General features: G+C 38.6%; 2 protein-coding genes and 1 long non-coding RNA gene across 4 annotated transcripts; 2 read left to right on the top strand and 1 right to left on the bottom strand.

Annotated features, from left to right (window-relative positions):
• Positions 1-374: 374 nt before the first annotated feature.
• Positions 375-2,632, bottom strand: LOC113162908 (aldo-keto reductase family 1 member D1-like). Its single transcript, XM_026361160.1, has 9 exons — positions 2,468-2,632; positions 2,175-2,342; positions 1,975-2,091; positions 1,800-1,877; positions 1,354-1,476; positions 1,071-1,180; positions 796-961; positions 600-682; positions 375-522 (listed from the first exon to the last, which is right to left on the bottom strand). The coding sequence occupies exons 1-9, from the start codon at positions 2,582-2,584 to the stop codon at positions 480-482; spliced, it is 1,005 nt and encodes a 334-aa protein (XP_026216945.1). The 5' UTR covers positions 2,585-2,632; the 3' UTR covers positions 375-479.
• Positions 2,633-3,696: 1,064 nt separating this feature from the next.
• Positions 3,697-13,749, top strand: trim24 (tripartite motif containing 24). Of its 2 annotated transcripts, none has more exons than XM_026363658.1 (19): positions 3,697-4,425; positions 4,866-4,990; positions 5,100-5,247; positions 5,425-5,557; positions 5,829-5,945; positions 6,160-6,274; positions 6,375-6,521; positions 6,613-6,727; positions 7,332-7,471; positions 7,663-7,884; positions 8,743-8,865; positions 8,963-9,110; positions 9,225-9,282; positions 9,680-9,806; positions 9,972-10,276; positions 10,891-11,002; positions 11,219-11,293; positions 11,734-11,895; positions 12,032-13,749. In XM_026363658.1, the coding sequence occupies exons 1-19, from the start codon at positions 4,152-4,154 to the stop codon at positions 12,602-12,604; spliced, it is 3,219 nt and encodes a 1,072-aa protein (XP_026219443.1). In that variant the 5' UTR covers positions 3,697-4,151; the 3' UTR covers positions 12,605-13,749. The 2 variants fall into 2 exon arrangements, with proteins under 2 accessions (XP_026219443.1, XP_026219442.1); XM_026363657.1 differs by having other exon boundaries at positions 7,642-7,884.
• Positions 13,750-14,276: 527 nt separating this feature from the next.
• LOC113164569 lies at positions 14,277-16,584 on the top strand. The gene is made up of 3 exons (XR_003299017.1): positions 14,277-14,329; positions 15,775-15,842; positions 16,014-16,584. It is a non-coding gene; the product is annotated as an uncharacterized LOC113164569 (long non-coding RNA).
• Positions 16,585-17,289: the final 705 nt, after the last annotated feature.

Here is a 17,289-nt window from a genome sequence, read left to right as displayed (position 1 = left end):
AAAACGACTGAATAATGTATTGTATAGTGAAATAAAAGGCAACGGTCATATTTCGGTAATAAATTATATATTTACCACTAATGTGGTCTTGTAATACTTTAGGAGATAGTGTAGGATTTCCTACACTACCTTAAAGCAGCAGTACTGCACTTGTACTTTAGTGCAGTTTCCAATATATGCTACTATTTATATTGTATAATCTTACTGTTCAAACTGTGTTGTCACAATCTTGTCATGTTTTTACATCTTTATACTAATGATTGATAGAATGATCACTAATGTTAATGTTTCTACAGACGTTTTTCTTTTAACCAATTACAAAATGACTGTCATGTAAAGGTTACCAGTAAAAACAATACACAATGACTAATGTGAATCATGTTTAATTGAGCAATGAAATGCCAAAAATTATGTTACAAAATGAAAAGCAAAGTAAGCTTATTTGATCAAGTTAAATGCAGTCTTGACACTTGACGTATCTAGTATTCGTCATGAAACGGGTACTCGGGGTGATCAGACCACCTGTTGAGGCAACAGAGAGAAAGACTAGTTATTTGTTTATGAGAGGAGCAGAACATTGCAGTCTTCACCGTACTCACATGAGAAGCTCCACATAACGGATGTTCTTGTTCAGCGTCTCGATTGCCTCCATCTCATCCTTGGTAAGAGAGAAGTCAAATATCTGCGGCGTTGAAGACACATGAGTCACAACACTTTATCTTTTATTCAGTACTATTGCTGATGTACATGTGCAGGCTGTCTTTAGTATTTTAGTTTCATGTGGCACTGACAAACCTGAAAGTTCTCCTTTATGCGATTAGGACTAAAGCTCTTAGGGATGACCACCACTCCTCTCTGCACATTGAACCTCAGGGCCACCTGGGCTGAGGTCTTGTTGTACTTTTTAGCAACTGATACCAGTAACTCATCCTCTAGCAATGGTGGACATTTAAGGTTTACCCTGTTTAAAACACAATTATTTTAGTATGACACAATACATTTATTTTTAAGGTGTCTCTTAATGGTTACACATGAACTGAATGTGATGAATTTGTATTTCTTTCTCATACCAGGATGCATCTCTAGATGTTCCCAAGGGGCTGTATCCCACAATGACAATGTCTTTTTGCCGGCAGTATTCAAGCAACTTTGGCTGAGTGAAATAGGGATGGCATTCAACCTGTGTTTAAAAATATATATGCTGTGCATTAGTTCCTGGCGATGAGTGTAACCATATCTAACACATGTATCATTGTGTGTATCAGACATTTCTCTTCCCTCTATAATCCAAAGTTAAACTTCTTATCTTCTCCCTTTCTCCCAAACATAGATATATCATTAACTTGGCTGTACCTGGTTTGAGACAGGTTTATGTTTTAACCCGGGTTTATTGAGGATCAGTTCCAGCTGTCGCTTGTTGAAATTGGACACTCCGAGAGATTTTACAAGCCCAGCGTCTTTGCAAGCCTCCAAAGCCTGCCCAAAATGTAAAAACACAACAGGGAAGCACAAAAAAAAACTTTGAACTTTATACAATCTGTTAAAGATTTACAGACATACAGCATGTGTAGCTGTCAAAGGTTTGTACCTAACCTTGAGCACATATCAGCTATGAACTGCCAGTATTATCTGTCTCCTGCATGTAGCACTGACGTATAAGACTGGAACCAGTATGAAACCCTTTTCAGATACATTTTCATCATTATTTAAGTAGCTGTAGTCAGTGTTGTCTACACATGACATGCTTTTTAGGTACAATTGTATTTCTCTGAACGAATAGCATGAAGTTCAAGTCTCACCTCCCATGTAGCACACAGATCTGTGTCATGATAAATGTATTTCCCATTCTCATCTCTGGGGTAAAATGTATCTCCTGGCTTCAGAAAATAATAAAATATTTCAGTCAGTTTTATTGAGATAAAACATTTTCAGTATACAGATTTTTTGTAAATGTGACATTAAAAACATGCATACTTTGAAAGCTGTGGGCATCTCCACAATATAGAGGTCGATATAATCCATCTGTAATGTCTTTAAGGTTTTCTCCAAAGCTGGTCGCACCAATTCTGGGGGATGGAATGTGTTCCATAACTGCACAATCAATCAAGACATAAAAAGATTAATTGTTGCAAAGATATAGACATGACACTCAGAATTAAACACATTTTACAAACCTTTCCACAGTAGAAGATGTCTTCTCTCTTCACAGTTCCATCTGCAATTTTTTCCCTTATTGCTTGTCCCACCTCGTGTTCATTGTAATAGACCAAAGCCCCATCGATGTGTCTGTACCCTGCTTCAATAGCCACTTTGACTGATTCATATGCATTTCCTTTAGGGGTCTATCAAAACACAGATTATATTTGAATAATATTTCTCAAGGCAACTCAGTGTCACACAGGGGAAAACATGCAGGTGATAATTAATTTATGTTCTCTGAGGAATGTGGCAAAAACGTTTGTCTTACCGTGCGGGGATCTGAGTAAGTTCCCAGTCCTATTAAAGGTATACTGTTTCCATCATTTAGAGGAATAGAGTGAGTCTCAGCGGTCAATTCCATGCTCATCAAAGTGTGTGTCTTCATGGCCAGCCTTTCCCAGTACTGATAGTCGTGTCCTTATTTAAAGTCTGAGGGCAGATATGTCAATCAAGTTAATAGGATTTGTCATTTTGCTCTATGATCACAGTGAAAACTCCTCCCAGGTAGAAAGGGCAGACAGATAAAAAAAGGAAAAACAGTGAAGAGTGGTAGAACAATGACAGGTAAAATACAATGTCAGGTGATGTTAGTGTCCTAGGTAAAATATTAAAAACTGAGCGTACCAAACACAAAAGTAAACTTTACAAAAAAGATGTACAGTATGTTCTATACTAACTATACCATTAGTACAGTATACTTCTTTAAAAATAAGCAAGAATACTTTCAGTTTATTACTGACATGTAAACAGAAAAGTCTTGGCCTATACTTGCACTTATACTTAATAATAATAATAATAATGACATACTTTATGAGTAGCATACTTTATAAATTACATGCTTTATCAATATACTTATATACTGATAAACATACAACAACTAAACAAACAATGTCTATGATGATGTCTCGAATTAGGAATTCCTTCTCAAATTATTATTATGTGTTTTGCCTTTTGAAGAGAGTAAGTATGGTTTGCAATTAATTATTTTATAAACATATACCTGAGAAGTGCAAGCAGTCAACAGACCTTCCCTCCGAAGAGTATTAAATAATACTTTCTTTAGATTAAGTAGGTTACATAGTTATTTACAGTTGAGGCATTGAGGTGGTTGTCACTGTCATGCAGCAGCCCAGTGACGTGAGAAGTATAAATAATAAATTTAAAATTTAAACAGACATTTAAAGTCTATTTGTAAGTACACTTTAATTAACACAAAAGTGGGATCACACATGTGGTAGTATTGGTTTACTACAAGTAATCTAATAGTATACCTGTAAGTTCAGTATTTGCATCTAGATGCAATGTAAGTTTCAAGCACATTGCCATTAGTATACTCATTGCATTGCAAGTATACTTTGGAAGCATACATACATGAGTATGAATGTTTTTTTTTCGTAAGGGAATTGAAAATGTCAATTCAAAAATTCCTCTCAGCAGTCCGTAGTTTGGCCTTAACCGGACCCTGTAGCTTTAAAAACCGCAGTGCCGTCTGGGTAATATATGTGTTTTGAGTAAAGCATTTACAGATGGTCGCTTTTCCAATGGACATAATAAGCTTCAAAATACTATGTATGTAGTTTAATTTTAATCAATAAGTGACTATGTGACGCTGTTTTGTTTTATCTGTTTTTATAAGAGCCACCACAAAACCGGGAAATTTGTGTTTATACCCTCTAGCATATGTGCAATTAAAACAGGCTCCGTAGCTAATTTAGCTTCCAAAACGAAAAGAGTTAACGTTGACTACACTTCAACTAACACCGTTATTTAGTTTAATAAGATGCCCTGTAAGATGAATGGACTGCGCCTTAAACGTTTTAATGTATGATCTTAGTATTTATGCTTCCTATCTGGCTTGTTAAGTCAGGAAAATTATCGGCTATCCTTTGTTTCCAATTGAAACGCTGTATTGATTGTTTGACTGTAACGATCGGAAAGCAGCGAGGGGGAAAATGGAGGAAAACGCCGAAAATGTTGACAACGACGACATTGTCATTATCGTGGAAAACGAAGCAGAAAGTTTGCCAGCCGAGGAGGAGAGGCTGAAGCAGCAAGGCACCTTTGGACTCATGGACACATGTCCCATCTGCAAATTGAGTTTCCACAATAGAGAGCCCAAACTCCTGCCGTGCCTCCACTCTTTCTGCAAGAGGTGTCTGCCTGTCCCCTTCAGGAGTGCTGAACCGAGGCGTGACTCGCAAGCCCAAGTCGACAACAGCAAACCACGTGAGAATAGTGATTTCATTGATACGAGGTCCTTGACACAGTTGTGAGTGATGTTAGTGTCCTAGATTGTGTTAGCAATACTCTATATAACAATCTAGAAAAGCAGGCGAGGCTTTCCAGCTGTAGTGTTAGTGCATTTTGAAGCTCAGTGACACATTTGTACCTTTCGATGAATACTTTATTGATCCTTTTTGCAACCTGATAAGCAATACCAAGAAAATTAAAAATCTATGAAGTTGCCCTTTAATACTGCCAATAACCTTTGTTGACATTTGTCTGATCTCACAGAGCTAAAAATAAATAATACATCAATAATAAATCATTCATATCCTAGGCTCCAAGCACTAAGTCAATAATGTAGCTGCTTTTTGCCCATTTATGTGTGTTTACAAAGTATTGTAAGAGGCCATGAGCTGATACTTAGTGGGTCTGATCTCTAGCTCCAGTGGGTGCCATTCGCTGCCCAGTGTGCAGACAGGAATGCTGGGAGATGGATGTGCTTGATAATTTTTTTGTCAAGGACTCTGCTGAAGTGCCGAGCAGCACAGTGGAAAAAAACAGCCAGGTAAGTCATCGGTGCATGTGTTGAGACATTTTATTTTGTTGTATGTTTTATATTTTTTTTTATTTGCTGACTCTTGCTTTTCTTTGTATTTTATTATTGGGCTTTATAGGTTTGCATGAGCTGCGAAGATAACACAGAAGCGACAGGTTACTGTGTGGAGTGTGTGGAGTTTCTGTGTGTGACGTGTATTGAGGCACACCAGCGGGTCAAGTTCACCAGGGACCACACCATACGTCAGAAGGAGGAGATGTCTCCAGGTATTGTATTCTCTCAAGACAAGACCTATTTATCTTACTTGAAAGTACATTAAGGTACACCAGGTAAATATAAGTTGTTGCACAGATATTTAAAAAACCTAAACAAGCATTTAAGGTGACCTAAGATGACATTGTATTTTTGTGTGTTCTTAAACTTTCCACTTGTCTGTATCCTAGAAGCAGTAGGTGTCTCCACACAGAGGCCTGTGTTTTGTAACATCCACAAGCAGGAACCACTGAAGCTGTTTTGTGAGACGTGTGATCGACTTACCTGTCGAGACTGTCAGCTGCTTAAGCACAAGGATCACAAGTATGCAGAATATATTTTCTTAATGTAGAGATAGCTCTGTTTATTTTACATAAATATTGCCATAGTTGTCTCATTTGTTGTAACTGGAATTAGCTATGCTGCTGATAGGTTTTTGTGTTGTATTTTGGTTTGGTTTTGTTTATTCAAAATTGTAAACTTTAAAGTTTAAAGTAAAGTTTTAAAAGCACCATTGTCTACTGATAAACAAGAGGAGCAGACTGAATGGAATTTTAATAAACGTTTGTATATTTTGAATATTCCCTGTATCTAGCTACCAGTTTTTGGAGGATGCCTACAGGAACCATAGGCAGTATCTGGAGAACATGACTCAGCAGTTGCAAGAGAAAAGAAGGGCCATCGAGGACGTGTCCAGCTGCATCAGCACAGGGTAAGGTCATCATCAGCTTTTCAGATATGATAGTATTTATTTGCGAACTCATTAACAGATTAATTTAGATGGAAAACATCATAAGATGGAAGTTGAGTTACTGTATTCATTTAAAGGGCTTTGTAGATGATTACAAATCATGTAGATACTGAAACTGATTTTGGATCAGTGTTGATGTGTGATAAAATCCATTTTCTGCACTCGATTCCCACAGACTCCAGCAAGTCGAAGAAAACAGGAAGGCTGTCACTAATGAAATAAAGAAGTCCATCTGTAACTTGATTATGGAGATCAACAGGAAAGGAAAAATTCTGGTTAACCAGCTCGAGGTACAGCATGTTATTCTGAACATGTTTAGTGATGTTTCAAAGGCAACTTGTGACATTTACGAATTGGTGTCTGACAATTAATGAACACATTTACACACAGTCTCTGACTAAGGACCACGAGTTGGCTTTGAAAAAGCAGCAGGAGGACGTCAACTCTCTGAGCAGGCACCTAGACCACGTTATCAGCTTTACCAAGTGGGCCACAGCAAGTCACAGCGGAACAGCTCTGCTGTACTGCAAGAGACTGGTGAGTATATGACATCAGCAGTTTACAATTACATAATCTGGCTATGCTTTAAGTAACACTGTATTAATTTCAATGTATTATTTTCTGGTAGATCCTTTTTCAAATCCATTACCTGATGAGAGCAAGCTGTAATCCCTCCATCGTTCCCCAGAGTTCTGTTCGCTTTCAATGTCGCTCTGGATTCTGGGCCACAAATGTAGACCTTGGTAAGATTCTCATAATCAAAAACTTGAGCAGCAGAAGATGACAAATGTTTCCTATTTATTTCTAACCTACTGGAAGACCCGGAAACGGCATGTTTTGGCTTGTTCAGTACATTTTGAGATATTCTTTTATCATTACAACTGATGCTCACTGTGAATAGAAGTTAGATAGTGGAACGCTAGACCTTTTTTGGTGACATCATCCTATACTTTTATTTTATCTTTATTTATCAGTATGCTCTTAAATCTAGTAAACAAGATAAATTGTAGCATCTGTCTCTACCGGTAATTTAATCTCATCTGGCCTAAACAACTTTTTTTTTTTCAGTCTTGTGTTTTTAGTTTACATAATGTTCTCCTACATTATGTTCCGTTTTGTGTTTGGCTTACAAGCATTAAATAGCTTAATTCTTCTTAGGACAGTATATAAATCTTTTCAAAACAATGGACAACAACATGTTTGTATGTACTTCCTCTTAAGTATTAATCACTGTGGTCAATTATTTTTACTCATTTGTGCTTGAAACTAAACCCATTTCCAGTCTATTTGTGGAAGCAGTCTAGTAGTGAAGAGTGAGTTTCCATCATGTTTTTTGTTTTTCATCAGGTTCTTTGGTAGTAGAAAGAGGCCCTGCACGACACCCCATCCCCAATCACCAAGGAGCTCCCAGAGCAGAGGCACCCACAGGAGGTCTCTCAGTCACAGCTCAGCAGCGACAGAGCACGCTGGCTCAGCTCCAGATGCAGGTAAGATTTTCAGCACAGTCTTTAGTAGTTTGTTTGTTATGCACAAAAATTCAGATGTTAAAAATCATCATCAGGTAACTTAATACCTGTTAAACATTCTCAGTGCTGTGTATTCATTTTAAAGCCTATTCCAGCACTGATTAAACTGTTTAACTACCCCCCTGTCCAAGGTTGACAAGCTTTCCCAACAGCCCCACAGACAGCCTCCTCCTAACCCATGGCCCTGGTACCAAAATGTCAGACCGCTTGGCCCTCCACCCCCAACAAGGCCCATCCATGGAGGGTCCTCCCCCTCACAGGGTCCCCCCAGCCTGGCACAGCCTGGACGTAGATATGGGAGCTGCCATCCAAATCCCAGAAGCCCTACATCCGCGTCATCCATGCTACACAACACGGGATTCCCACCTGCTCAGGTAGACAGAATGTGGATGTATCGGTGTAAAGGGAATGAATACCAAACGAAAGTTGCTTGTCGTATGGGAAGAGTCAAATACCACAAAGATTCTTTGCACTGGCATTTGAATTACACATCTTGTTGACGTTACTGTTGATAAAACCTGATTATCTTTTGCCTCAAAACTGAGTGAATCTAGTTGGTTTATCTTGTAGATTATACTATATCCTTTTGACCTCTTGTAGAAATTTATTGTGCAAAACTGTGTTAGTGAAGGAGTAATGGATAATACGCTGCCTGTCCAAAAAAAACATCACACACTCTAATATTTAATTGGACCGCCTTTAGCTTTGACTGTGGCACACATTCACTGTGGCGTCATTTCGATAAGCTTCTGCAATGTTTCAACATTGTTTCATGCCAAGAGTTTATTCATTATTTAATTTTTTGCCAAGAGAGTTGGACCACTGTGCAAAATCTTCTCTAGCACGCCCCAAAGATTCTTAGTGGGGTTAAAGTCTGGACTCTGGTTGGCTATTTGTGAAAATGCTCCCTTCACCCACCTCTCTTCTTACCCTGATGCATCCATCACTCTGGAACAGGGTAAATCTGGACCCATCAGACCTCAAGACCTTCTTCCACTGTACAGTTCTTAACCCAGTTTAGTAGTTTCAACAATCTCCTTAGATGTTTCCTTTATTTGATTCATGCCAATAAAAGAGGCTTTACCTGTTTGCTTAGTTAAATCCAGTTGGTGACTTTATTCTACTTATCTTTTTAAAATAAACTATGGGACAAATTTACACTATACAGTAGTTGCTACTAAAAAGCCTTTTTGCCAATAAACTCAAACTCTTCAATTTTTTTCTACCTCTAGTCTCTGAGAGATCTGATCCATAGCTCCAGCTTCCCTCCTAAACCCATGGATGTGTTGCAAGGTACATCCCGCTATCCACAGCCTCTGTCTGCTGGAGCAGCTACACAGACATCATTACATCAGGTTAGTAAGAGGAGAAAGTAAATTTTCGACCGACATGATTCCACTGAGATAGAGTGCTGTTTGGGCTTGCAATGATACAGGCTGTTGTTTTCTGCAGCGCAACCTACAAGAGTCCTCCTTCCTAAAGAGGACAGAACCTGGTGGGACCGTCCCTTCCATCACTATCTCTATCCCCAAACCCAGCTACGCTCCAAGTCTAGTCTCCGTAACAGCAGATAAAACAAGCTCACTCAATCAGACAACAGGTCAGTATCTACGCTGTGGTTGAGCTGCATCTATCTCGATCTAACCAGAATATGAATTTAAATCTTAAATTAAGCTTTTTCATGATTTGCAAATCTCCATCATCTTTTCCAAAGTTCAAGGAAGACAAAAATCTCCTGTGGCCAAACCATCTTCTTCAGACAGAAGCACAGGGTGAGAAATTTGATGCTTATCACCACTTTTTCCCTCTTTGCTTTGCTGTTTTTTTTTTTTTTTTTACACCTGGCAAAATGTTAAACATTCACGTTACTTCATATTGTGTCATGCTGTGACAGCAGTCTGACAGCAGTTTGACAGTGTAATTTAACAGTTTGCATTCAGCTTTCACTCCTACACTCCCTTGTTTTAGCCCATTTTTAATAATCTAACACACAGGATACGCTGTAACGTTGGGAGATCTATTCTCATGTTTTCTTTTTAAATTATACGTAAAATGACATTCAAGTGATTCCACTTTAAAAGACAAGTTCTTTTAAGAAAAGCGATGTCTTTTGTACCGTATAATGCTCAGTCTTTCCTTCTCCTGTCTTTGACAATCTGTGCGGTGAAGGACGACTTCCTGGAAGCAGACTTCTGAGCCGCCATCCGCCCCCTCAGCCAAGCGGCGAAGAAGGTCGTCCCCGGGTCCCATTATTGTCATCAAGGATGAACCTGAAGACGAGGATGAAGTTCATTTTGTAAGAGCATTGCTTATGTTATAAAAGTCCAGAATGTTGCTGGGAAGCTGATTTAAACCTGTAGAATTAAATGATTAGTGGCCACCGTCCCTTTGTCGGGCTTTGCTTTCATCACTTACGTCATTAGATGTAATTGCATATATCCTGCATTTTTATTTCCTACAGGTGCAGTCAAGCATGGGATCCAGCCTGCCAGACAGCAGCACCGGGGCTCAGTCGAAACCGCGGCAGCAGCAGAAGGCGCCCATTCCCGTCCTAAACCCTGCATCGGAGTCAAATGCTGCATCCAAAGAGCCGTGTCCTCAGCCTGCAGCGCAACAGGAGTCTGAGAAGAGAGTGGAGCCGGAGGAAGATCCAAATGAAGACTGGTGCGCTGTGTGTCAGAATGGAGGCGAGCTGCTCTGTTGCGACAAATGTCCCAAAGTTTTCCATCTGTCCTGCCACATCCCTACGCTGAACGAGTCTCCCAGGTGAGAGACAGGAAGTCTCTCCATGACAGAGGAAGATTTTAGTGCAATGCTAGAATTTGATGATTATGATATAAAAATCATGTTTATTGCCACCCATGTATGAAGTGTAAGAAATTAATAAATAATATAGTACCTGAAGGAAGACGTGTCCATCTTAAATGAAACTCGTTTGTATGTGTTACAAATTCATATTTAAAACATATTTAATTTAGCATATCAGTGTATTTAATATTTTCTGGAATGTGCATGATACAAAATCTCAATATTATAAAGATTAAATTGTGGTGTGAGCAATTATAGGAATCATTTTAAGGTAACTCTTAGATGAAAAATTCTAATTGACCATCACAGCACATGTATTGGGTTCTGTTTCATTCTTTAAATCGGGTTTTGGTTACAGGTGCTGTAGAAGTTTTTATTGTAAACAATTACAAGATTGCTCCAGTTAGTTTGTCGATATATGGAAATCATGATAGACAAGTCATATTCAAATGTAAATGTAAATATGTCATGTTGGATATTGGGTGTATGTACAGTATGTAGGGACAGACACGCTTTGATCCCATTGAGCAGAAAATCTTCATCTTTGCTTGTGTCCTTACTTCTCTTCTCAGTGGCGAGTGGTTCTGTTCGTTCTGCCGCGACCTTGACTCTCCTGAGATGCAGTATGACTGTGACAGTAAAGATGACCCCATCTCTGAAGGATTCCCACCCAATGACAGAAGGGTATGGCCACTCAGCTGTTGCAGTATTCTGCATGATATTCCTCAGTTACTAAATCTTGTCTTTCTTTGTGGTTATAGCAGAAACCTTTTACTTGATATTCACAACCATCTCCCATCAAATGAATTACCTGTCGCTGAGGAAAGCTATCAAACTGTTTGCATAATATAATCAAGTGCAAATTTCTTATTGAGTTTTCTCTCTTACGTGCTGATACAGAGGTGTGAGAGGCTGCTACTGCGTCTGTTCTGTAACGACTTCAGCACTGACTTCCAGCAGCCTGCTTCTCCATCGGTAAGATGCGGTTGTTGTTACAGTTAGGAGTAGTAATAACGAAGTCGGTCAAGAAAAAAACTTTACCTACAGTAATCCGCGATGCTAAGTTTGTCTCAAATGTATTATTTTGGTGACATTCACTGTATGTTTAAAGAAATGCAGTTGAAGTTATCCTCCTGTTTAGACAGACAACTATTACTGTCACATTACGTTTTCTTGTAAGAATTTTATCACATGTGGCACAAAACTGGAAATGAACTGATTTGAATATGGGTCTGGACAGACACGCATGTAAACTGCAATTTAACTGGTTGTTGAAGATATACAGTACGAATGCAATATACAAATTATACATTGAAAATAATATTGTTTGAAAGTGGATGCTCATTTTTAATAAATACCGCTGCTTCTTATATCAGTTGTATTAGATATTTAACTTTTACGTTTTTCTAATGTAGGAGACGAAAAAGTACAAAGAGCTGATCAAGACCCCGATGGATCTGTCAATAGTAAAGAGGAAACTGAAGTCGAAGTCAAAAGAGGGTGAATGTTATGCTAGTCCAGAGGGCTTTGTCGCAGATGTCAGGCTCATATTTTTCAACTGTGCAAAGTACTACAAGGTAATAATAATAAATTTTCACAACTTGTTATCATGACAGAAATATGCTCCTTCATGTCACATTTTTTTAACCTTAAGCTAAATTCTATATAAAAAAAGCTCCTTCATTGTAAGTGAAATTCTTTCCTTTTAACCAGGCGACCTCAGAGATTGGGAGTGCAGGCTTGTACCTGGAGGACTACTTTGAGGAACAGTTGAAGCTTGTATACCCAGATAGGGTCTTCCCCGGAGGGAGGGAAGAACAGATGATCCCTCCCTTAGAGGACGAGATAGATGAAGAGGAAGAAGAGATGATGGAGGAAGGCATGGCTCCCATTGAGGACAATAAACCACATATCCCTGCAGCAAATGGAATCCCCCCTGTAGACAAGGATTTAGCTCCTCTAGAGGAGGTAGCAGCCCCGGTGGAGGGAGAAAAGTCAGAAACAGCACAGATGGGGATGGATTCAAGTGAACAGGAGACGGACAAAAAGGGAGCAGATGCTGAGGGAGGCACATCTCCTGCAGAACATGTAAAACAGGATGAGAAAACTCCTGCGAAACAGGGGAAAAACTCCCCTGCTGCTGCGAGCGAAACGAAAGATGGAGTCTCCCCCGGCTCCCCGAGAGAAGGAAAGCCCCAGCTTCCTTCAAACAAGACGACAGGTCCACCTGAAGCCAAGGAGGAGGAGTCAGCTCCTTCAGATGCAGCTAAAGTGGAGGAGGGATAGGTGGATTAAAGCAGAGAGAAACTGTAGAAAAGATGGATGATTTAAGTCTTCCACAAAATTGGCCCCAGTGGGGACCTACATTTGCTGCAGTTTTTACCATGTTATATTTACAATAGGGTTAAAAAAACTACACAGATTTATTTAGTTGCAGTTATGCTATAGATGCACATTGAACAAAGTAAATAAGCTGTTTTTTTTGTCTTTTTGCTGGACAGAGGTTACAATTGTACTGTAACATAGAAGGTTATTTTCCGTGATGGCTCTGAGAAGCATAGAAAATATTTTCTTTGTTCATATGATCATGTGTAAATTATAAGTTTCCTTACATATCACTTGTACATAATAATGGCATGAATTGAAGACACAAATGCTGCAATCAAAAGAAAAGATTTGGATTAGTAATGCATGCAAGATGTCTTTAAATAATAATGCCTCCATTTTTGTGTTTATAGGCTTTAGCTGTCTTTCTAGCCGATTGGCTAAAAACAAATTGTTTTGTTGCAATAGAATATTTTTTTGTTTGTTTCGTTTTTTTATTAGAATGGTATTAATGCTATTTGGCATCAAATATGGATGCTAACTACTGTAGTTTCTGTACAGAAGGAAGGGCCACATTTCAGTGCTTAAAAATTGGGAAAACATTTTAAAAAATGTGCTGCTTGGTTGTTCAAGAAAAAAAAAAATGAATTGCCACTATTGTGGTTTATTTTCTCTTTTGGTATTCCGTGTCCCAAGAATCTTTTATCACTCAGCACCTTGTTGATTTTAATCAAACGAGTGTTACTTCATGGATTTATTTGAATGTTATCCATCAGACATGACAAGAATAATACTTCCTCATCATCAACCTCTGGCAACAGTGTGTTTTTGAAACCTTCTGCGTGATGATCGTTCTTACAAAAGGCTAATTCCTTATTCAGAATTGTGTGAAATTAAACACATTTTGTTAACAAAAACACATTTTTGACAGAGGCTTAAAGTGGAGTACTCAAAAGCCTTTTTTGCTCGCTTATTGTCACTTTATTGATAACGGGACCTTTAAATGAACTCTATAAATAATGTTGAGCATATAAAATACCTGCATTTACAATATTTGTAATAAACAGGGTTACATGTTGATCTGAGTGACCTGTGCTGTGATCCTACTCTTGTCATATTTATTTCAAACTTGGATTGGCGCTTCCAAAAGGGTGTGCAGGCTAAACGTAAAGCATTCACGCAATGATTTATGCTATATAAAGTTATTTTTACTTCCTTTTAAGTATTGATTTGTTATAAATTAAAAATAATATTAGAAAGATTGGAAAAAAGACCACAAAACACTTTATAAGGCAGAATTACTCTGCTTATTTTTATATTATTGTGGTTCCCTAGAATATTTCTATAATTTTTTGTAAGAACACAAAGGTTTAGGGTATTTTTTAATTTGCATGTACATCTTGTATTAAATCGAGTGGATTGACGTTAACAAAGTTAGCTATATTATTTATTTATTATTTATTTATTATATTTGTCTAAATGCATGCACTGTACCATATCATCCCTGTGGAATATTTAGTAATTTATACCAACATTATGTGTTTAAATAAACGCGCTGTCCCATCATTAAATAGGGGCTCAATCGCGCTTTCACCTTTCCTGCCGCTTGCCGTAGTTATTTGTAAACACGGAAGTTACTTTGATTCGGTCACTGCTTAGTCTCCATACTAAGAGAAACATGACAATGTGAGTAGTTAAATGTAGACTACCACACTAGCGTTACATTCTAGGGTGCAAAATGTCAGGGGTCGCCACAGCAAATCATCTGTCTCCGTTTAACTCTATCCTCTGCATCCTACTTCTTCATCCCATTCACTCCCAAAGAGCTACCTCAGCATCTTAAGCTCTGCTACCTCCAGCTCTGCCTCCTGTCTTTTCTCCAGCGCGTATCGTTAATAAATTAGATTGGTACGTGCTGTGTGTAAAAACCTAGATACAGGAGCACTTGATGCTTTTAACAGCAGCTCAACATAACCACTGGTTGGTGCTGACGTGGTCTTGATTGCAGCAGGTTCCCACGTCAAGACAGTCTTGACGTCACAGTCACTTGAAACAGTACGAAAAAGACAGATTATAACTCGTTATGCTTTTAATAGACATAATATTCTAAGATATTCTTATTTGATAATCACTAGTCTTGATAAGTTCCCAACCTCACACTCATTCACTCTGCTGTCAATTTACTGCACACACAGTCACATGTAACTATTTTGCATTGTCTAATAGAAATAATATTAAGAAGAACTTCTGTCTTGTAATCTAAAATATATTATGGCTGATACCAGTAGTAAATATCTGTGTGTAACAACTGTAATTAACTGAATCATAAGCCATACTACGATTGCTTATTATAAGTTGTTATTGTTAGTGATTATAATGTAATTATTGTCACAAAGTGCAGGTAGTGTTTCCTGCAAGATGTCCCAATTCCATAGGAGCTATTATCTGTCTAGTAACACCACCTTGTGGACACACGGTTACCTTAGATCTTAATATGTTGCAGGGTGGGGTGATTTTGCACTATTTGTGAAAAAGATCTGAATTTTTACGAAGGAGAAAGAAGACTTCTTAATTTTATTCTGAGACTGTAGAAACTTCAGATGCTTTGTTTTTGGTTAACAGAAGCTGTGTATCTGTATCTTATCTAAAGACCCTATCTTTCAACCCAGGACAGCATACGTGCTGTATGACACAGACAGTACCCAGCTACAGCCCACACACATCAGATAAGTCTGTCACCTCCAGTCTGAAATGCCTGAAGATACTGAACTAATGAAACCCTTTTGAAGTGTACAAAGTGTTTATAGCAAATGTTTATTGCTGCAGCGGCTGTTATGGCCTATAACTAGTAATAAACGAATAATGGAATTCTTTCATTTCGTACATTGCCACCTAAAACAGATTATTTATTTCATAGAGGTGGAATTGTGCCTGATAGATTTTAGCATAATATGCACCTGTTCAGAAATATCCTATATACCCTTTACTCCTGATTCTTTTGGACTTGGTTCGCTAGTTGTGTGCCAATTTACAAACAAAATAGTAGGGATTGGACAGAAAACCAAACCAACTAGTCATAGGTGTAAAAAAACAAAGTTCATGTTGTTGCTTATCTTGTATTTGTGTTTCAGGTGAAGCAGTTGTCCAAAGCAAACAGAATAGTTGTTGTTGAAAATTGAGGGATTGGCTCGGAACCAGTGTGAGTCAACTTAAGTTAAAAAGTGAATTGATACTGAAGAACATTAAACTTATACAGTATATAACTCCTTTAAATACTGTAATACTATCAGCATACCCAATAAGCAATGCTTATTTACATTTTCCACTATTTCATTCATTCATTCAGAGTTAATGAATATGTTCTGTGTAGGTGTGAGGTGATCTGGGCTGTGAAGGACAAGGTCATAGGAAGCACCTATTTAGATGCAGGAGTAGCACAGTTCCTTATCCCGTCACTGGAGGCAGACCAAACCTGAGAGCTGCTCCCTGTAAAAGGCCTCGCTACACCACAGAGGAACCAGAAACTGGAGCATCGCAGACTTTTACTGCAGGTTTTTATTTACCTTATGGCTCAGGGAGGGATTTGTCTTCTTCCTTTTAATACAGACATGTGTGTTTGTCCAGTCCCCGAAAATTAAAAGGCATGGATCTGGTGTTACAGAGACTGTCAGCGCCCTTGGTTTATACCTACATAAAGGAATAGTTCCCTTGTGAGCCTAGCAGGTAGGACAGTGTGCGCAAAATTGCTTTCTCCAGCATTGACGTCTCCATTTGTGTGGAAAATACCTGCAGCTTATTCATCAGTCTGTCTTGACCTTCTATTATGTTTCTCGTATCCCGAGTCTCTTCTCTCTGCTGGTGCTTGCTCAGGTGTCCCGCAGAGTTTCTGTGGAATATGAGTGTGAGGTGGAAAAGATCTTCACCTCCGAGGACCCGTTTAATTCCCCACAGCAAACACTCAGACCTGAGAATGGTGAGAACTGGATTTGTTGCTGGGACTCATCCGCTGACTGTTCCTGTTCTCTTTCCTTTTCTTCCCTCTCAGTAGGGACCTGGCCCGTTTACATCCAGCTGACCAGTGGAAAGACATTTGGCTGTGATTCTGTTGTCAGTGCCACCGGTGTCATGCCAAATGCTGAACCATTTCTCCATGGCAACAATGGAAGTGGCTAAGTAGACGAGCTCACACAGCCAATTATGGGTAAATCTGCTTGGAAATAACCAAGTGAAAGTTGAGGTTAAAGACTAAGCTATACTGATAAATGGTATAACAGCTTGATGTAAATTTTCTCAGCTGTTTATGTGCTAGTCCTAACGTTGGGAATTTAATTTTTATTAAACCTCAAAACAACCTCCTAAATCCCAAAGAGCAGAGTCCGGAGGACTATAGGACCTGCTTACTGTCAGCAACGTGCTGCAGGGAAAGGAAGGGTCCAGTATCTCAGTAATTCTGATTTGGTTTTTTTTGGTTTTTTAAGGAAATTACACTTGCGGTGAACTTTAAAGACAACATTCTGGTGGATTCAGTCAACTGAGCAACAAGACAAATAAATGTCATAAGAGGGGAGTTGTCACAATTCTAAGATGAATTGCTAAACCGATGATAAATCATTTCAATTTCCACTGACTTTGCATCTTTAAAAACT

Source organism: Anabas testudineus, chromosome 23 (assembly GCF_900324465.2).
Source record: "Anabas testudineus chromosome 23, fAnaTes1.2, whole genome shotgun sequence".
NCBI lineage: Eukaryota > Metazoa > Chordata > Actinopteri > Anabantiformes > Anabantidae > Anabas > Anabas testudineus.
Note: the sequence above shows the minus strand (reverse complement) of the source record. Positions and strands in the feature narration are given on the sequence as shown.